Source organism: Nomascus leucogenys, unplaced genomic scaffold, assembly GCF_006542625.1.
Source record: "Nomascus leucogenys isolate Asia unplaced genomic scaffold, Asia_NLE_v1 000154F_7082709_qpdss1sc, whole genome shotgun sequence".
NCBI lineage: Eukaryota > Metazoa > Chordata > Mammalia > Primates > Hylobatidae > Nomascus > Nomascus leucogenys.
In genome coordinates this window covers 1-21,980 of record NW_022096028.1, presented here as the reverse complement: position 1 = coordinate 21,980, position 21,980 = coordinate 1, and the positions used below count along the sequence as shown (strand labels likewise).

Here is a 21,980-nt window from a genome sequence, read left to right as displayed (position 1 = left end):
TTCCAGTTTCCACTATTCAAGGTGGCGAGAATGATCCTCAGATGTCCTGCATTAGCATAATTTCACCTTCATCCTGCCGAACAACTGACGAATGAAACACACCCGAAGAGAAAATAGTAAACCTAGTCCCCTGCAATAACCTCACACACAATCATACACGGCAATATGTCATATTTAGAAATGCACACTGAATGTCATCTACCGTGAACGCAAACACACAGAGAGACCCTCCACAGGTTCGGAAAACTCACGACCCCAAAACTTGATGTTTCCCATGTGTGGGCTCATCCTGAGACGCAGCCATCACTATCCAGTTGTCCCCGTTGTACAGGCAGATACTTGGGCTCCTCATTGCTTTGTGTAGGACTGACGGTGTAGGTGTTTGTGTGGGTGCGTGTGTGATTCCGTGCGCGCTTGTGGGTGTATTTGTGTGGGTATGTTCACCCCTACGCGTGGGTCAGCACTACCACTGAGATCACTGGCACAGAAGCAGAGCCCTGTTGCTGTGTTTGTTCTTCCCTTTGGATCTCCTGGTCCTCCCTTGCCGAGAAGCGGGTGTGCCAGTGTTGATGGATTCCTGATCTGTCGGGTTCGTCGAAGAGAGGTTTAGCAGGGAGCTTTGCTGTTCAGGATGATGGTTTTTCGTGCCACACTTGTATTTTGATTGATGAATCACAACTACGTTGGGAGGCAGGGAACCTTCGACTTTTCTGACGTTGAACTCAGGCTTCGTTTTGTTTTGCTCTTGGAGGAATTTCCAGTGGTCTAAGGTGCTTTCCTGAGTGGCTCTTTCCACCGAGTGCTCGTCCAACTCGGGTACCTGGAGGCAGGGTTCCCTCTTGAGCTCTCCTTGCGTTGCTCGCCTGTCTGTGTCTGCAGGGCCAAGGGCTCTTGGTTCCCTGCCTCTTGACACACCCTCACTGTGTCTTTCCAATTCACTCTTCTGGATATAAAAGAGGACATAGGCCTGTTGACTCAGGACAGAAGTGATGCCAGAAGCAGTGACCTCGGCATCATCCATTTTATACCACTGGCCTTCTTGAGCTTTGACATAAGAGAAGTAATGTCCATTGTGACAACTCCACCCAGCGTGGACCAGTACAGCATAGAGGACGTAGACAAGAGGTCCTGTGTTCTGCCGAGACATGTATGGCTGCATGTCAAGGCACTCAGGATATTGCACATTCTTGGCAAGTTTGTTGCCTGTGACATCGGAGAATCTCTTCAATACAAGGATGAGGACCTTGGCAGAAGTGTGTAAAGTTAATGTCTTGGAGGCAGGCGCCTTCTGGAGACAAAGACCACAGTGGTAGGCATTCTCTCCATTGAGTTCTTAGGGCTTCACCAACTGTTCCAAACCTTGCTTCACACTCTGAGCTGCCTGGATATCCAGGGCGATGTCCAGGTAAGGATCAAAGGTGTCTGAAATGCCCTGGCAGTGGAGACACTTGATTTGAGATCTCCAGTCCCCTCCAAATATTTGGTGGATGAGGGTAGTGTCCTTAGAGTGATGATCTACCTGCTTGTGCCCGGGAAGGCATGCCTTTTCATGGCATCCACAATGGTCATCAGAAATTCATGGGCATCTTCCTGCTTGCCTCTATGGAAGCCAGCAGCCAATGCTTGTGAGGGCTGGATGACATGGCCAGGACGGTGGAGGGCCCGTGTGTTGTGAGCTTGCATGGTACAGAGCATGCAGCACTTGTGACGATGACAAGTTTGAGAGTGCTCCAGGGGCAGCATGTAGTTGGCAAGGGGCGGTGTGTTAGGCACTGCAGGGAAGCATTCATGTAGCAGGTATTTCCCATATTCTGGAGCCTAGCCCCCACCGCAGCAGGTCTCCTACTACTCAGAGGAAGCTTTTCCCTGGGAGCAAGCTGTCTTGCCACAGGAGCCAAATCATCACAGAGGTCGACACGGGTCTCAGATAAGAGTGGTGACTTCTCAGGGAGAGATGTCTGCTGGATTTCAGCAAAAGCTGCCTCTGGCTGAGAAGATGCGAGTTTTGAAAAGTGATTGAACTGCTACTCACCTCCTAAGTAGAGTGAGTCATCCTCCATGTCGCCTGGAACAAGGATCACAAGGTTTTTCTGCTGGGACCGCAGGTTGCAGAAAGACGCTATCTCTTCCGAGAGAGTCTTGAAATAACCAGCTCTCTGGCCACATCAGCCCTTATATAACTCACCCCCACCAACAGCGAACACCCCACCCACACATCAGGTGCACGATAAACCAATCCAATATTAGCACTTGAGGAATGAGTCACAGGGTGTGTCCCCTTGCATTCCTGGGTATTCAACAAACACAGCCCACATCATGATTTCTAGAACACCTGAGTGAAATTGCTCCTCAGGATGATAGGCATATATAATATGAGTGTAACCGGGTTAGGACAGTGGCCACACAGTTGCCTTATTTTAGTTAAAACAATGTCAGGGAAGAAATCTTTACCTATGAAACCGTGTGTATGTGTGTGTGTTTTTGTGTGTGTGTGTTTGTGCTGGGATGTACTTCCAAGTATGTGCTTTTGGTGGATACCATCATCCTTTCAGTGACTGAAGGATAACAAGTCGGAAGTGCGCTTTCTGACTTGAGAATAGTCAACGAAGTATAGTAATTAGCATAGTGTATTTTTTTCCTTAAAAAAAGAAGTGATCCGTGGAATCAGATAGACCTTCCAGCGATAACCTTTCCATGTTCAGCCTATTGGTTCCGTATCCTAGTGAAATTACCTACCAGTGGGGAACAAGACAAGTCTTTGCATGAAATGCTGTTGTGGAAGCTAGGTTCCCAAATAGTAAAGCATCAAGCGGTAGAAACATGCACTGAAGTTTGAAGACAAACTCAATGCACAAAGTAGACTGTGAAACACTTTCGGGAAATCATGCAATCATGGAGAGACTAATTGATGACACTCCCCAAATTTATGTTTGCCAGAAAAGAGAAATAGTCATGACATTGTATAGTCAGTGGTTTCGGACGTACGACGGCAGTTTAAGAAAACATGAAACAAAAAACTTGAGAAATCAGAAGGTATCCCAACTAAAACCTTTGGTTTATTAAAGAAATGATGAAAATAAAAACGACGTATCTCACAGCATGGATGATAATATTTTCACATGTATGTGATAATGGATCAACATTTGATAGAGATGAAATAAAAAGTTCTAAATTTGACCAAAGCAAACAACGAAAATTATAGCATAGAAAAGCCTGGGTGACAGGAGTGAGGCCCTGTCTCAAGAAGAAACCATCGGAGAGATTTAAAAGCAGGGAGTGAAACAGAGGATTGTATAACATTGTTAATACTGGCACTTGTTTCAGTGGGAAAAAGCAAAAATAAGCCGTGTATCTGATGGATTCTTGCATCAATTGTTCAGGATCCGAGATGTTGCCTCCATTTCCAGGTATGCATTGTATGGTGGAATTGCAGTTAGCACACTTGGTGCAAATTTTAATGCTGACGAAAGTGGACATGTTCTGTGAACTAAGAGGGACAGAATTTAGATGTGTCCTCAGGCTCTCTGGCTTACCAGGAATGAAGATCCTGGCTCTAGGGATTTTCCCAAAATGTCTTAGACAGTAAGAAACAGGGCAGAATTTAGGCCAGGCGCCAAGGCCTCGAGGTGTAAAGAAACAGCCCTGGCCTCAGGGCCCATGAAATTAGGATGATTTTAAGGAGGATGGTGGAATGAGAGGACTGTGACCTTTGGCCCCGTTTCTTTCCCTTGTCTTTTCATGGGTGAGGGGTGCTCAATCAGAAGGCTTCCTGTGCATGATGTAAAGAGTCCTGGGGGAAGAAAGGAGCACTGCTTAGAAAGATGCTCCACAGGGAAGGAGGAGCCACCATTTTCTGGAGAATCATCCCCAGAAGCATTAGCAATCCAAATGCGGTGGCTTCACACAAGATGCTGGAGGGTCTTATTCCTGGAGCTGGGGCTTGGGCATCGGTGTCGTTTACTGCTTATAACTGATTTTGAGGTGAGCCCAATGGATAACCTGCCTGCGAGTCATGCTCATCACACTGTAGTTTTCACACACATCACACGGTGACCCTGTTCATACGCACATTTGGGTGCTTAAGCAGGGTTGCACCCAAGATTCTGTGGTTCTATGGAACCCTGAGTTGTGCCTTGGACAACTTTCCTCAGGGGTTGGTCAACTTTGATCACTGCATCTAATGAGAAAGGGACCATGAAATCTAATCAGCAAATACAGAAAAGGAAGGGGCCATTTCCCACAATCATTTCCACTGAAACACCACGTCGGATAAATAATTCTGATTGCAGGACAGGGACTTTGCTTCAGAGATGCACATTTCGCAGCTGGATGAATGACCCGGAATCTCCCCAAATGCCATTTGTAAACACAGCAAATGAGATTTATTTCTGGGCTTTCTGATTTTATTTTAGTTGAATACACACACTGCTGTGTTTGATTTTCTTTATTATCAATACGACTTCCTTCCAAACGACTTACATGCCAGTGGGAAAATTTTCTGTTTCAATTCATTGGAAATGGACACTGTGAAACAGGCAAGTCAGTCTGTCTATTTCTGGCATTATGTGGGTTCCACCAAGAGCACAAGTCCTAGGGTGCCTGAGGTCCTTTCAAAAAACAATGTAAAAACGGCGAGCCAGAGTACAAAAGAAAGAACACCCTTCCTATCTTCCAAATGCATTCCAGTTTCCACTATTCAAGGTGGCGAGAATGATCCTCAGATGTCCCGCATTAGCATAATTTCACCTTCATCCTGCCGACCAACAGCTGACGAATGGAACACACCCGAAGAGAAAAGAGTAAACCCAGTCCCCTGCAATAACCTGACAGGCAATCCCACACGGCAATATGTCATATTTAGAAATGCACACTGAATGTCATCTGCCATAAACACAAACACACAGACAGTCCCTCCACTGGTTCAGAGCACTCCTGACTCCAAAACTCAATGTTTTCCATGTGTCAGCTCATCCTTAGACAGAGCCATCACTCTCCAGTTGTCCCTCTTGTGTAGACAGAACGCTGGTTCCCTCATTACTTTATGTAGGATTGACAGTGTACGTGTTTGTGTGTGTGTGTGTGTTCGTGTGCCTTTGTGAGTGTGTGTATGTGTTTGTGTTTGCTTGTGGGTGTATGCGTCTCTGTGTGTATATGTGTGTCTGTGTGATTGTGCTGGGATGTACTTCTAAGCATGTGCATTGTCAGATACCATCATCCTTTCAGCGATTGAAGGGTAAGAAGTCGGAAGTGGGCTTTCTGACTTGAGAATAGTCAACAAAGTATAGTAATTAACACAGCGTATGTTTTTCCTTAACAAAAAAGGAGAGATCCGTGGAATCAAATAGCCCTTTCAGCGATAACCTTTCCATGTTCAGTCTATTGATTCTATATCCAAATGTAATTACTTGCCAGTTTGGAACAAGACCTGTCATTGCATGAAATGGTCTTGTGGAAGCTAGATACCTGAATAATAAAGCATCAAGTGGTAGAAACATGCACTGAAGTTTGACGAAATACTCAGTGCGCAAAGTAGACTGTGAAACACTTTCAGGAAATCCTGGAATCGGTGAGTTACTAATTGATGACATTCTCTGAATTTATGTTTGCAAGAAAAGAGAAATCATCATGGCATGCTATATTCAGTGGTTTCGGATGTACGACGGCAATTTAAGGAAACATGAAATAAAAAAAGTTGAGAAATCAGAAGCTTTCCAAAATAAAACCTTTGGTTCATTAAAGAAATGTTGAAAATTAAAACAATATATCCCACAGCATGTTAGATAATATTTTAATATGTATGTGATAATGGATCAACATTTGGTAGAGATGAAACAATACTTTTGAAATTTGACAAAACAAACAACCACAATTAAACACTGGAGAAGCCTGGGTGACAGGAGTGAGGCACTGTCTCAAGAAGAAACAAAGAGAGAGATTTAAAAGCAGGGAGTGAAACAGAGGTTTTTATACCATTGTTAATACTGGCACTTGTTTCATTGGGAAAAGGCAAAAACAAGCCTTTTATCTCATGGATTCTTGCATCGATTGTTCAGGATCTGAGATGTTACCTCTATTTCCAGTTAGGCATTGTGTGGTGGAATTGCGGTTACCACATTTGGTGGAAAATTTCATGCTGATGAAGGTAGACCTGTTCCCTAAACTAAGAGGGAAAGAATTTGGGTTTGTCTTCAGGCCTTTTGGCTTACCAGGAATGAAGATCCTGGCTCTCAGGATTTTCTCAAAAATTTTCAGACAGTAAGAAAGAGAGTAGAATTTAGGCCAGGTGCCAAGGCCTTGAGATGTATAGAAATGGCCCTGGCCTCAGGGCCCATGAAATCAGGATGATTTTAGGGAGGATGGTAGAATGAGGGGAGTGTGACCTTTGCCTTGTTTCTTTCCCTTGTCTTTTTATGTGCCAGGTGTGGTTAATCAGAAGGCTTCCCCTGCCTGATGGACAGAGTCCTGGAGGAAGAAATGAGCACTGCTGTTAAAGATGCTTGACAGGGAGGAAGGAGCCACCATTTTCAGGAGAATGATCCCCAGATGCATGAGAAATCCATATGCCGTGGCTTCACACAGGATGCTGGAGGGTCTTATCTCTTTAACCGGGACCTGGGCATTGGTGTTCTGTAATGTTCATAACTGATTTTGAGGTGAGCCCAATTGATAACCTGTCTGTGTGTCATGCTCATTGCACTGTAGTTCACACACATGTCACACAGAAACACTCTGAATAAGCACATTTATGTGCTTGAGCAGTGTTGCACCCAAGATTCTGTGATTCTACGGAGCCCTGAGTTCTGTCCTGGACATCTCTACTCTTGGGTAGGTCAACTTTGATCACTGTACCTAATGAGAAATGGATCATGAAATCTGATCAGCAAATATACAAAAGGAAGGGGCCATTCTCCACAATTGTTTCACTCCAGTAGGTCAACTTTGATAACTGAACCTAACAAGAAATGGATCTGTGATGATTCCAAATCAAAGAATCTGTTGGTTTTTTGCCATTGAATGAATTCTGTTAACATTTAAATAGAGTTTAAAACCTGAGATTTGGCATGAAATCTAATCAGCAAATACACAAAAGGAAGGGGCCATTCTTCAAAATCGTTTCCACTGAAAGACGACCACTGATAAACAAGTCTCATTGCAGGACAGGGATCCTGCTTCCAAGATGCAGTTTTCACAGCTGGATGATTGACCCAGAATCTCCTCTAATGCCAGTTTTTTACACCCAAAATGAGATTTATTTCAGGGCTTTCTTATTTTATTATAGTTGAATACACCCACTCCTGTGTTCCAATTTCTTTCAAACACCTTTAAATAATTAAGTATCTTGCTGCATCAGCCCTTACATGACTAATGCCCACCCACCGAGACCATTACATTTACCCATCAGTTACCCTATTTACCAATGAAATATCAGCATTCAATTAAGTTTTTTGTCTCAGGTTGTATCCTCTTGCATTCCTCAGGGAATTTAATGGACACAGCTTACATTGTGATTATGGAACAGTTGAAGCAGATTTACTTGTTAGTATTATTGGCAAATATGACAGAAGTTGAACCAAGTTAGGATAGTGGCTAAACATTTGCCTTATTTCATGTAAAACAATGCTAGTTAACAATTGTATACATATTAAACAGTTGGTGTGTGTGCATTTGTGTGTTTGTGTCTGGATGTGTGTGTATGTGTTGAGAAGTACTTCCAAGCATATGCATCTGGGAGATAAGATCATTCTTTCAGCGACTGAATGACAAGAAGTTAGAACTACACTTTCTGATTTGAGAATTTGCAGCAATGTTATGTAATTAACATAGCATATTCTTTGTCTTAATTAAGATGGAGAGATCAATGGAGTCAAATAGACATTCCAGAGATAACCTTCCCATTTTTGGCCAGTTGATTCCATATCATGTTGTAATGATCTGGCAGTGGGGACAAGACAAGTCTTTGCATGAAATGGTCTTGTGGAAGCAAGATATGCAAATAATAAAGCATCAGATGGGACTATTGCCTTCAGTAGTGAATGTAGGAACATTCACTTAAGTTTGATGAAATTCTCAATGCCCAAAATAGGTTGTGAAACACTTTCAAGAAAATATGCTATAACCCAGAGACTACTTGACAATATCCACCGAAGTTATGACTGCAAGAAAAGAGAAATATTCATGGCATTTTTAATCCAAGGGTTTCTTGTATATGACAGCATTTTTTAAAAAGTCAGAATCAGAAAAGCTTGACAAATTGGAAGATATCTAAGCTAAAACCTTTTGTTCCTTAAAGGAACGATGAACATAATTGCAATGTAACACACGGCATGTGAGATAATGTTTTAATTTAATACATATCTAAAAATGCCTTGAAATTCAATAGAAATAAAATAAAAACTTCTAAAACTTGACAAAAGGAAACAACAAAAATTACACACTGGAAAAGCCTGACTGACTGGAGTGACATCCTGTCTCAAGAAGGAACAAACAAACACACAAACAAGCAAAGGATTCTAAAAGCAGGGAATCAAAGAGATACTTGTACACCATTCTTCCTACTAGCACTCTTCATAGTAGGAAAAGGCAAAACCAACCCAAATGTGTGACGAATTACTTCATCAGTTTTTTAGGATCTGAAATACTGCCTCAATTTTCAGTTACTCATTGTGGGGAGAACCTGCAGTTACCACATTTGTTCCAAAATTTTATGCTGATGAAGGTAAACCTGTCCCGCATTCTCAGAGAGACAGAATTCTGGTGTTTCTCCAGGTTCCTTGGCTTACCAGGAATGAAGATCCGGGCTGTATAGACGTTTTTCAAAAGTATGTACATATGTATGTATGTATGTATGTATGTATGTATGTATGTATTTCCTCTTTTTAAATTAAGAAAAAACAGGATACATGTGCAGAACGTGCAAGTTTGTTATATAGGTATCCTTTGCCATGGTGGTTCGTTGCACCTATTGACTTATCCTGTAAGTTTCCTTCCCTCACCCCCAGCCCCCAACGGGCCGTGTTGTGTGTTGTTCCCCTCACTGTGTCCTTGTTTTCTCAATGTTCAACTTTCACTTATTAGTGAGAACGTGCGGTGTTTGTTTTTTTTGGTTCCTGTGTTAGTTTGCTCAGTATGATGCCTTCCAGCTTCATCCATGTGCCTGCAAAAGACATGATCTCATTCCTTTTTATGACTGCATAGTATTTTATGGTGTATATGTACCACATTTTCTATATCCAGTCTAGCACTGAAGGGCATTTGGGTTGCTTTCATGTCTTTGCTATTGTATATAGTGCTGCAATAAACATACGTATGCATGTGTCTTTATAGTGGAATGATTTATATTCCTTTGGGTATATAGCCAGTAATGGGATTGCTGGGTCAAATGGTATTTCTGGTTCTAGATCCTTGAGGAATCGCCATACTGTCTTCCACAATGGTTGAACTAATTTACAGTTTCACCAACAGTGTAAAAGCATCCCTCGTCCTTCTCAGCCTCACCAGCATCTATTGTTTCTTAACTTTTTAATAATCACATTCTGACAGGTGTGAGATGGCATCTCACTGTAGTTTTGATTTTCATTTCTCTGATGATCAGTGTTGTTGAGCTTTTTAAAAATATATTTGTTGGTTGCATAAATGTCTTCTTTTGATAAGTTTCTGTTCATATCTTTTGCTCACTTTTGATGAGGTTGTTTTTTTTCTTGTAAATATGTTTAAATTCCTTGTCAACTTTGGTTATTAGACCTTTGTCAGATGGGCAGATTGCAACAATTTTCTCCCATTCTATAGGTTGCTTTTTCATACTGATGATAGTTTCTTTGCTGTGCAGAAGGTCTTTAGCTTAATTAGATCCAATTTGTCAATTTTGGCTTTTGTTGCAATTGCTTTTGGCATTTTTGTCATGAAGTCTTTGCCCATGCCTATGTCCTGAATGGTATTGCCTAAGTTTTCTTCTAGGGTTTTTATGGTTTTGGATTTTACATTTAAGTCTTTAATCCATCTTGAGTTAATTTTTGTATAAGGTGTAAGGAAGGGGTCCAGTTTTGGTTTTCTGCCTATGGCAAGCCAGTTTTCCCAGCAGAATTTACTGAATAGGAGATCCTTTCTCCCTTGCCTGTTTTTGTCAGGTTTGTCAAAGATCAGATGGTTGTAGGTGTGTGGTGTTATTTCTGAGGTGTTTGTTCTGCTCCATTGGTCTATATGTCTGTTTTGGCAGCAGTAGCATGCTGTTTTGGTTACTGTAGCCTTCTAGTATGGTTTGAAGTTAGGTAGCATAATGCCTCCAGCTTTGTTATTTTTGCTTACAATTGTCTTGGCTATACGGGGTATTCTTTGATCCCATATGAAATTTAAAATAGTTCTTTCTAATTCTGTGAAAAATGTCAATGGTAGTTTTATGGGTATAACATTGAATCTATAAATTAGTTTGGGCAGCATGGCCATTTTCACAATATTGATTCTTCCTATTCATGAGGATGGAATTTTTCCCCTTTGTTTGTGTCTTCTCTTATTTCCTTGAGCAGTGGTTTGCAGTTGTCCTTGAAGAGGTCCTTCACATCCCCTGTACTCCTAGCTGTATTCCTAAGTATTTTATTCTTTTTGTAGCAATTGTGATTGGGAGTTCATTCTTGATTTGGCTCTCTGCTTGACTATTGTTGGTGTAAAGGAATGCTTGTGATTTTTGCACAATGATTTAGTATCTTGAGGCCTTGGTGAAATTGCTGATCAGTTCAAGAAGTTTTTGAATTGAGATGATGGGGTTTTCTAAATTTAAAGTCATGTCATCTGCAAACAGAGACAACTTGACTTTCTCTCTTCCTATTTGAATACCCTTTATTTCTTTCTCTTGCCTGATAGCCCTGGTGAGAACTTCCAATACTATATTGAATAGAAGTGGTTACAGAGGACATCCTTGTCTTGTACCAGTTTTCAAAGGGAATGCTTCTAGCTTTTGCCTATTCAATATGATGTTGGCTGTGGGTTTGTTATAAATAGCTCTTAATATTTTGAGATATGTTCCATCAGTACCTAGTTTATTGAGAGTTTTTAACATGAAGGGATGCTGAATTTTATCAAAGGCATTTTTGCATCTATTGAAATAATTTTCTGGTTTTCGTCTTTGGTTCTGTTTATGTGATCAATTACATTTATTGATTTGTGTATGTTGAACCAGCCTTTCATCCCAAAGATGCAGCCGACTTGATTGTGGTGGATAAGCTTTTTGTTGTGCCGCTGGATGCTGTTTGCTAGTATTTTATTAAGCATTTTTGAATTGATGTTCATCAGGGATATTGGCCTGGATTGAGCAGGTATGTGTGTGTGTGTGTGTGTGTGTGTGTGTTTCTACCTTGGTTTGCCAGTAGGTTGATGTGTGAGTGTGTGTGACTTGTGTGTGTGTGTGTGTGTGTGAATGTATGATAGAGGGCCAAACTAGGGCAGAGGAGGTTCCCTGGCCTGCCACTACATTAAATGTTCTGAATTCAAGATGGCATGAGACCCATGGTTGAAACTTCATGATGTGGCCAGGTTTCGGGGGTTTCTGGGAGCTGCCAGTGGGCATGTCTCAGGCTTGCTCCCACTGACAATCCATGTCTTCTCTCTAAATTGGAGATGGCTCTGTATGGAGAACAGGCAACCGAGAGCATGATGTAAGGGATCTACCTCATACTCACTAGGAAAGAATACAGTTTTCATCATCTCTCACTCCGTTCCCATTGTAAATCTATAGACACAGGGGTCAGTTATCTGAAATGTTAGCATAGCTAAAGTCCTCAGACCAAATTAGATGTCCTACCTTATCATGTGGATCAGATCCTAAAAAAACAACTGCTTCCTGTGGTCATAATCTTTTATCACAGGCCACTTCCAATCCAGAGGAAGACCTTCTAGAAGAGGTGGTGGGTGGGAGAGTGCTGACATACTATGTGAAGCTACTATTTGGAGTTGGACATGAGTGCATGTGACCTTGTGCCACAGCGGGAATGTGAGCTGGATGACAAATGGAGATTTGGACTTGTGATAATTGGCCTCTGTGTCACTGTTTGGAAGACTGACTGGTCCCTTTATTTCCTATAGCTTGACTACCACACAAATGAATCCACTCAAATGTTAGCAAGGGGAGCAGAGTCGCAGGACAGGTAAGGCACTTTCCCTGCTTTTTCTTAAGATCAATCCCCATGCCTAGAAATTAATGTCACATCCCACAAAATCATTAAAGTAGAGAGTGCATTCTGCAGGATGAGTGAAAAGGCATTTACGATTCTTGGGGGCAGATGTTCTGCAATTGGCCTGTGCTAGTTCATGTCTTTCTGCAGATCACATCCTTAACCTCTAGAGAGTCTTGCAGGACCAGAGCCTTACCTTTCCCAGTCCACAGTCTCTACAGATACAGACACACCCCCAATTCAAGGATCTTCACACCTGGATTTAAGCCTACTCCTGCAACTACCCCAGGTAAGTTTCCTTGTTCTTAATGGCAAAGTTTGGACAATGCTGTTCAAACTCCAGGCAACAAGCAACATCTAGGGAATGTGCTTTTAGGTAGGGTCAGCATCGTATCCCATTCTGGGAGACATTTTTATTTTAAAATTGTAGAGGGTGATGCTGCTGGCAGCTCCCTCCCAATCAGCACCATTTGCAGCCTCTTGAAGACAGAGAACTGAGGGCTGTCCTTTGAATGGAGCAGTGTGATTCCAAAAAAAGAAATGCTCCTTGTGGTCCTGGGACCAGGGATAGGACTCCAGTTGAGCCTGGTGGAAGAGGTCCTTGTCCTAGCCCAACAGAGAGCCCTGCAGCTGAGCTTGGGTAATGTGGTCCACGTGGTTGTTTCTGAGTGTGTCCTGAGGTTGATGGATGGCTTGCAGTTCCCTATGCAGATCCAATGCATGTTTTGCTTTTTTGCTTCTACAACCTGGAAGTTATATGTCCAAGATGGAGCCATCTCAGCCATGACAACAGAGAATGTACCACTCTCACGTAACGAAAAGGGGTAGGCAGTGCTCCTGTATCACCAGCACTTGATGAGACCCTGAGGAAGCCACATCATGGAGATCAGCCCTTCTCTCCTGTAAGGAACTCATCCTATGAAAGAGCAATTGGTGGCTGCAAGAGCTGTCTCTGGGAGAGCTGTTCATGTCTACATCTTCAGGGTAGCCCTCATAGTCATATGCAGTCATATCCATAGTCATATCTGGAGTCAGACTCCAGTTTGACTGAGTGAATGGAGAAACTAAACATTTATTACTGAATAATAACATTAATAAACCATCTTAATAATAATAATAAACATATTGATGAGCATTAACAGGAATGATGATGATTATTATGATACTAATATCCATAATTAATAATTTTAATATTGATAGTAATACTAACCCTGTGGACTTGGGACCTGAAGAACAGTTTCCCCTGACAATTATCCCATATTTGGCCACATGGGGTAATATTGAGTTCCAGAAGGCGAAGATTAACATTCAAAAAAATAGAAAAAACAACTTGCAGGTAGGCATGTGCACACATGGGGACTCTATGGAAATCTCAGGTGTCTCAGCCTATGAATAAATACTAAAGTGACTCTTGTTCGGATCTCCATGCTAACAAACATGCACCAGCTTTCAGGAGGTAGGGCAGCTGGCTGATGGGGCAAGGCTTCTTGAAAACATGGCAGGAGTAAGAAATCGCACATGCTGCCCAGCAGCAGAGCTCATGACAATCAGTAAACCCCAGCAAAAGGACCTGGCTGCCCTTCTGCCATCTGCTCTCCCATGGCCCCTCTTGACTGTTATGTCTAGGCACTGGCATAACCTTCACTGGCTATAGGAGGGCATAATCCTCAGCATTCTCCCACCTGCAAGAAAGACAAAAATTAACAATACCATGGCTTCTGGGTGTCCTTAGTGGGCTTAGCGTATTGTGCATTTGCTTTAACAGGCCAGTTATCCAGGCAGTGACTTTCAGTACAGCTACAGTCACCTCTGGACACCTGTGGAGACTTTAAAAATTTCCAGAAGGTCAGGAATTTTTGGAGACCTTTCTCATGGCTATGTCGCCTGCAAAGGTAAATCAATAAGCTTCTGAACTGACTTAGAAAATGTTTCAGAGACTCTTGTGAGCAGATAGACCCTCTCTTGCCACTCCAGATAGACGTATCTGGGTCACACACACCTGATTTAACAACATCTCATTATCTCAGGTGGGTAACAGACAGCAATTTGGGACTTATCCCTTTGTGGATGAGAGATATTGAGTTGGATAGACTAGATGGGGCAAGAAAGCCCATTCTGGGGCTCAAAAGCCGCACATAGAGTTGCTGGCACATAAAGGGTATGTATAAATTCTTTCTCAGCCCATGAGAAGATTGGGATGTACTTCATCAGTATACCATGCTGGTGTGAAGAGATTCTTGCCTCCAAAGGGACTCAGGGTATTTCAGGGAACCTGTATTAGTTCATTTTTACACTGTTGTAAAGACACTACCCCACACTGGGTAATTTACAAAGGAAAGATGTTTAATTAATTCACAGTTCTGCATCGCTGGGGAGGCCTCAGGAAACTTACAATCATGGTGGAAGGCAAGACAGAAGCAGGCACCTTTTTTCACAAGGTGGCAGGGGAGAAAAGTGAGTGCACAGAAAAAAAACCTCCTATTTTTAAAACCATCAGATCTCCTAAGAATTCACTCACCATTGTGAGGATAGCATGAAGTAAACTTCTTCGACACATGGCGATTACAGGTCCCTCTGTTGATATGTGGGGATTATAATTTGAGATGAGGTTTGGGTGGGGACACAGAGCCAAACCATATTATTCTGCTCCTGGCACCTCCCAAATCTCATGTCTTTTATATATATTTCAAAACCAATCATGCTTTCCCAACAGTCCCCCAAAGTCTTAACTGATTCCAACATAACTCAAAACTCCAAGTCCAAAGTCTTATTTGAGACAAGTCTCTTCTGCCTATCAGCCTATAAAATTAAAAAAAAAGTTGGTTACATCCACAATGGGGACCTTATGACTCTGACCAGTGCCCTATCCTACTGTGGCTCAACTGATATCCAAGAAGTAAGACAAAGTCGTTTTTACTCTTTCCTCTAATCTCCTCTAGCAGAAGGAAGGGGTCTTTTTTGGAGCTGCAAGCTGTGCTGCCTGGGGTTGGGGGAGTGGTAATGCAAGTACTCCTTTAGCTGTCCTGGCTGGTGTCTCAATAGGTTTTATGGCCGCTCAACTCAGTACACTGTCTCTGAGCACAGTACTATTGTGTCTGCAGTAGTGTATGAGATGGAAAATAAGTCTCCATTCTCCAAGACCCTTCTTGAGCATCAAGGCTGCCTGATTGTTGGGATATAGCTACAGACTTTCCTCGCTGAGCCTAGCATGCACATGTTCTTCTGCTGGAAAAAAAAGACAAAAACAAACCACCAAACAACTTCCCACAAGTGGAATATTCTGGGACTCAAGGCCACCTAGATTATTTTGTCCCCAGGGTGCTCCTTTGATGTGGTGTGCTTCCTCTTTCCTCAGAGTAGGAGTCCCTGAAGTTCAGATTACTGCATATGCTGCTGCTGCTTCTCTTGGTCTAGCTACCCAGTGGGGCTGCCGCACACCATGCTGGTGCTCAAGAATGTCTGCAATGGATCCAGTGATGTAATCTGTCCTCAAGTCTCACAGCAGCGTGTATCAGCAGCTGATCAGATGGGGATGGCAGGGGAGTGATGTAGACTCTGAGAGATTCCTTGGTTATAAATAGTCCTAGTGTGTTGTATGTTGGATTTCTCAAATGCCAGTTGTAGTAGTAATGAACTCATCACATGGACAGACTCAGGGCCTCCTGGTTAGCCAGAGTGATGCAAGCAATGGTAACAGTTGTGGTCAATCACAACTTTTCTCCTTCCTGGTTTCTATGTTATTCTACCTGCAGATGCTGTAAAGGACTGTGTCAGTAGGCCTTCAGCCAGGAGGTGGTGCTTCCAAAAGGCTGCCGGCTGTGGTGGCAGCAGTGAGATTTGGACTTGCCTTATGTTACCCATGGGAGGCACTCTGGTGTCTCAGGAAATAGGTGGAGCTATAGAGCTTCTAAAAGTTTCTTCTGTTATTTCAATCTTTAACACACTGAAAACTCTCGGGTGGGAACTAGGTCAGGTAAGGTGATGCTCTGGCTCCCTACGTATGGGACAAGCAGTGGCTCCAGTGGGAATTGGAAGGCAGTTCTTGGGCCACTGGGGTAATTTTCCAGAGAGAAGTGAAGCTGTCTCTGCCTCTGTACAATGAGAGTCCATATGAAGAATGGGGAGTAGCAGCTTGGTAGTAAGCCCCATCCAGCTCCCACACACTTGGCAAGGCAGGTCTCATACCCACAGTGTTCCACTGGGAGTAGCTAGCTAAGTTTCAGAAGTCAGAGCTCAGAACTCAAAACTGACCCATACCATAAGCCTATCCTATGGAGACAGCAACTGCAACCTTCAGGCCACACCCTTCCTGAGCCACCTGAACAGCAGCGGCCCCCAGCTCCTGTGCTTGCTCCTGCAGCACACTTCCCACTCACCTCTCAGTTCTGGCCTGGGCAGTTTGTCCCCAGTCAAGATTATATCAAACATTTCAGTTGGGAGGTTCTCTCAACATGTGACTACCATCTGAGTTAGCTGGCAGCCTTCTAGGAGGTCCTCTCTGAGGTAGAATCAGAAATGGCTTCCCTCCATGCTGCTAGAAACTGGAAATGTGCTGGAGATTCAAAGCACATCCCAATGCCACTCCTCATAAACTCACCACTCTTCCCTAAATCAGCTCCAGCGCTGAGTAGAGTTAAGGCCTTCCCTCACGGCCTGGATTGATAGGTTTCCCAGTGGAAGTGTATATCTTAGAGTCAGTTTACCCCCCTCGCACACCCTGGAAACTTACAATTTTCTGCCTAGCTTATGGTGTAAGCTGCATCCTGCTGCTTCTTTCAAATGGTCTGTGGCTTATTTCAATTTTCCTGTTAAATTTCTGTGTTGCTTCTTGAAAGAAAGTTCACAGTGTGAATCTCTACACACCATTTTGTCTTTCCAAGTGCAAGAGGCAGACTAACAATGCCTTCAATCCACCATCTTGGAAAACAAAAGTAACAGTTTTCTCATTTTTAAAAGTTTTGTTAAGATCACAAAGAAATAGTACTTGGGTATATTTGAAATTAGTATTTATTCATTTGTGTTCATAAGTGAAAATGCAAGATGGTTATCAAGATGGAAGTACTTAATATGTATATTTTAATATTCTTAGATGCAAATAACTTCACTTTTGATGTATTTTTATTTTATCTCAGTTTCATTTCAACTTAGGTTTAAAGGGTTCTTGATAATCTGACATAATAAGTGGTGTTGGAATTGGCATTAAAATCCACCATGCTCTACAGCACTTCATCCTTCTTCGGCAGGCACCAATTTGATCTTCTACTACTTTGCAGACATCTCTTCTGCAGACACCAGACAAATTGAGATAATGACCTTCCGCAGCACCCAAACCACCTCTTACTGCAGGAAAGAAGATCCAGTGAGATAGTTAGTCCACAAATGGAATGTAAATCCATAAACACTCTTAAGTAACAGAGTAAATTTAGTATGAGGGTTTTTATGTGGGAGCTCTTGAAATGGTTGCTGCTCATATGTCAGAGACACATGCAGATTGAGAAAGGTAGCAGTTCCAATCCTGGTTTGGCCCAACAGTCACTGCATTTTTGGTGGGGAAAAGGGATGTGGGAGGAGATGGTACATCTTCATCTTTTTCTCTGGGTTTTCTGTCAGAAAGGGCTGTTGCTTACTCCAGTGGCAAAAAATGCCAATGTCTTCTGCCAGAGTGGGTTACTGAGGGCCATGATGGTTCCACCTTGTGGCTGATACAGATAGTCCCTTTCTGCTTTTGTTTCTAGCCAAAAAAGATGTTTCTGGCATCTCAGGTATGCTGATTTCAGCAGCTGTTTGTTCTATGTGGCTATTCTTTTTTTTTCTTTCACTCTCTCTTTCTCTCTCTTTTTTTTTTTGGCTTCACTATGTTGCCATAGTTTCTTAAATGGTACCTTGAACCCTCCCAGGGCTATTTTGGTTTGTACATAGCTATCTATATATTTTTTTCTTGGGGGGAGGGTGTAGAGCTAAAGGCTGGTATATCCTGCTCCTGCTCCCCCAAGTGACGTTACTCCCCCAAGCTAACATTTCAGGCTTTCAATTTATTCATGCTTTTATCTGTTCAAACATAAGTAGAAATTACTTTTTCTCTCCACATTTAGATTCGATCTATCTACTTTAGTTGCTAATAGTGGCTTAGTCATAGAATAGATTAGTTAGAAAAAGTATGCTTTTGACATTATAAATTGTTCTTTCAATTTGTGTCTAAAAGTGGAAAATACTAGAAAGCTTAACATTTATTATTGTATTCAGACCATTATTTCCTCCAGATGACCTTTGTTACAACAAAGATAATTTAATGAACATCTCTCTAATGGTAAAGCTGTTGGCTTTGTGCTATTACAGTATCCTTAAAATAAAGTGATGGTCTGGTGAAAAGAACAACTAAAGCAAAGACTAGGAAAAAAAAGTTAATACCTTCATTTTGATCTCACTCTGCATTGAGAGTTTTCAATGTGTTAAAGATTTATTATACATTAAGTAATTTAATGTTCATTTAATAATAAATGGATCCTATTAAATATGATTTTTAAAATTATAATCACATTACTTTTATTCACATCTGTCTACTGATGCCATTCTTAGATGAGAATGGTATAACATTATTTTATTTTTTTCATTTTGCCACATCTTTATTTGCTTAGGTTTATGCTGTATCAAACAATGTATGTGTGGGAGTAATGGGTGATTCAGGAATGCATGAGAAGGAGGCTTAAGCTCTTTAACCTTGAACAACTAAAATTAGCAACATAATATTTAAATACATACATAACACTCAAGTGGTACTTTCAAAATAGTGTATATTTCCTCTGTTTATTTGTAGCTTTTAAACCCAGCTAGAAGCATTCTATTTCCTTTAGGCACCATAAGTCTGAAAGTCTGTAGTGAAAACTACAAGTAGTAAATGATGCTAATATATGTGCTCCCACCTGTGGAAGAATTCATTGTCTTAGATAAAAAAAAAGATGTTGCAATTGGTGTACAAAGTATCTAGAATATAATCTGGTGGTGGTTTTTCTGTTTCCATAGCAGAGTAACATATATAATATACCCATTTCATCAAGTTATTTAAATATGCCTTTAAACGTGGAGAATTGAAAATAATACTGTGAATCCTGGTAAACATTTAAAAATAATGAAAAGAATATTGCCTTTACAAAGTCAAAATTTGTCTGAATACAAGCCATATAGCAATTTCATAGCAAAACACTTCCTTCAATCCTATTAAAATCAGAAGGAAAAGAAGAATACCCACTGTCAATGCTGTATTAATATAGTTCTAGAAGTTTTGGACAATGAAATATGTTGTAAGAAAAGAAGTCAGGGTAGACTTGAGCCCATTCTTTTTCCTCTCCTTCTATACCTCCCAAAATACCATTGGAATGTTGTAACATTTTGGAGAATCTATAGTAGTGTCCCAAATCATAGAATAGTATGAATACATCTGAATCTGAGATATCTCCAAAAGATACAAAATAGGTGTCATTAGAATGAAAAAAAGATTTAGGCTTTTGGTCATGACTGCAAGTTAGCTGCTCTCAAATGACTGCTGCTATCGAACAAATACACTTTAGAGGATCTCTTTGAAACATTTCTATTCTTGAAAATGGTTAGGCAAGTTCTTAAAATATCTCCTCTTTGAAACACAGAAATAGTCTGTGAACTGGAGCTTGAACACTGAGCACTTTGTATTGGCTAGCTGACGGAGGGGGGTGAGGATTTCCCAGATCTTCTGGGAAGATCTGCTATTATCAGCAATGCTAATGGTGGTACTACTGACTCTTGGGCCATCAGAAATTCCAGTTCATTAATCCTGGAACTTCTATACTGAGATAAAGTGTTGAGTCAGTTTCACAGAGGAAGTTTGGATAATAGCATTTTCATTTCAGACCGTAGAATGATGGCAGATTAAGGATGAACAATGAGTTCAGTATTAAAAATGATGATGTAAGCAAGACACCATGAATAAAAGTTAATGAAATGAATAGCACATTTAAACCCTTGAAAACTAAATGTATTGAACTTGTCAATGTGGAGAAATTATTAAGCAGCTGTGTATCGACTGTTTAAAGAAACAATCTACTATTACAAAGATGTAAAAACAATAGTAAAACAATATAGATGATAGAAAAAATAGGCAGGTCTGGCTGGGCGTGGTCGCTCATGCCTGTAATTGCAGCACTTTGGGAGGCCGAGGGGGTGGATCACGAGGTCAGAAGAAGCAGGAGGAAGCTGCCCTTGATGGAGATAAGAAGGAAACAAGTGAACCTCAAGCAAATGTTGAAAGGCTGAGTGTGGGCTTGTGATAGTTGAGCATCAGTGGGGTCCCAAACACACTCACTCTCACTCACTAATGCTTTAATGCTTCTCTTTCTTTCTTTCTTCTTTCTTTCTTTCTTTCTTTCTTTCTTTCTTTCTTTCTTTCTTTCTTTCTTTTTTTTTCTTTCTTCTTTCTTTCTTTCTTTCTCTTTCTTCTTTCTTTCTTTTTCTTTCTTTTGCTTCCTTTCTTCCTTTCTTTCTTTCTTTCTTTCTTTCTTCTTTCTTTCTTTCTTTCTTTCTTTCTTTCTTTCTTTCTTTCTTTCTTTCTTCTTTCCTCTCTTTCTCTCTTTCTTTCTCTTTCTTTCTTTCTTTTCTTTCTTTCCTTCTTTCTCTCTCTCTCTTTCCTTCTTTCTCTTTTTTCTTCTTCTTTTTTTTTTATTTTTTTATTTTTATGGAGTCTCACTCTGTAACCCAGGCTAGAGTGCAATGGCGCGATCTTGGCTCACTGCAACCTCTGCCTCCAGGGTTCAAGTGATTCTCCTGCCTCAGCCTCCCAAGTAGCTGGGACTACAGGTGCATGCCACCACACCCAGCTAATTTTTTGTATTTAGCAGAGATAGAGTTTCACCATGTTAGCCACTGACCTCGTGATCTGCCTGCCTCAGCCTCTCAAAGTGCTGGGATTACAGGTTTGAGCCACCATGCCCGGCCCCACTAATGGTTTTTTCATGACCTGTCTTGTGGGCTCCTAGGTAAGATCAGATGGAGAGCGGGAGAACTACCTGAGACACTTTTGAGGGACAGGCATGTAAGAACTGCTGCAATTTGAGGTCAGAGCAAGGTAAAGATCACACTGTAAGAATCGTGGAAAATCCTCTGTTACTGGGGAGTGGGTTGGGGAGCTTAGAGAATACCCCCTTCACTCTCTTTTCTCACAGGTGCATAAGAAGAGAGGCCTGATGAGGTCTGAAGGCAGGGCAGGGCAGGTAGCTGAGAGAAGTAGATTCTCTGGTCTTTCACTGAGTGTGAGGCAGCTACTGCCCGAGGTTGGGCAAGGGACGGGAGCCCTGAGAGATTCTTGATGTGCAGAGATAGAGGCTTGCTGAGGATGAAAGTGGACAGGAAAGTTAAGAGAGGCTCCAATGCTGACCATGGCACTCCACAGGAAGAGAAAATCTGTATGTAGAGGTTTCTGAGGGAAAATTGTGAGTTTAATTTTGGATATATATTACTTTTGAAATTAAGTGTCCAAGTAGATATACCAGTTATGCAGTTGGATAATTTATTATAAGCCTGGAGTTCAAAAGGAGGTCCAAAAGGAGAATTTAAAAGGATGAGACTTGCTGAGCCCTTCCAAAGAGTGTGTGGGTGAGTGAGAAGAGAAGACGACCAGGAACTGAGCTCTGGAGCTCTCCAATAGGAGGTGTGATGCAAAAAGATGAGGAAGAAACAAAGGAAGCCAAGTGGTAGCTCCATTGAGATAGGCTGAGAATCAAGTGAATGTGCTGTCCTGGAAGCCAAGTGAAGAAAGTATACTGTGAAGAAGGAAGTGATTATTTATGTCAAATG

General features: G+C 41.6%; 1 protein-coding gene and 1 long non-coding RNA gene across 2 annotated transcripts; one reads left to right on the top strand and one right to left on the bottom strand.

Annotated features, from left to right (window-relative positions):
- Nucleotides 1-420: 420 nt before the first annotated feature.
- LOC100604556 (ubiquitin carboxyl-terminal hydrolase 17-like protein 22) lies at nt 421-2,060 on the bottom strand. Its single transcript, XM_003282757.2, is given in 3 exon segments — nt 421-1,548; nt 1,551-1,766; nt 1,769-2,060. Coding segments are annotated over 3 exon segments (1,581 nt in total). The 3' UTR covers nt 421-475.
- A 9,108-nt stretch (nt 2,061-11,168) lies between these two features.
- Nucleotides 11,169-18,698, top strand: LOC100579703. Its single transcript, XR_004029078.1, has 5 exons — nt 11,169-11,306; nt 11,856-12,134; nt 12,367-12,450; nt 13,927-14,188; nt 17,405-18,698. It is a non-coding gene; the product is annotated as an uncharacterized LOC100579703 (long non-coding RNA).
- Nucleotides 18,699-21,980: the final 3,282 nt, after the last annotated feature.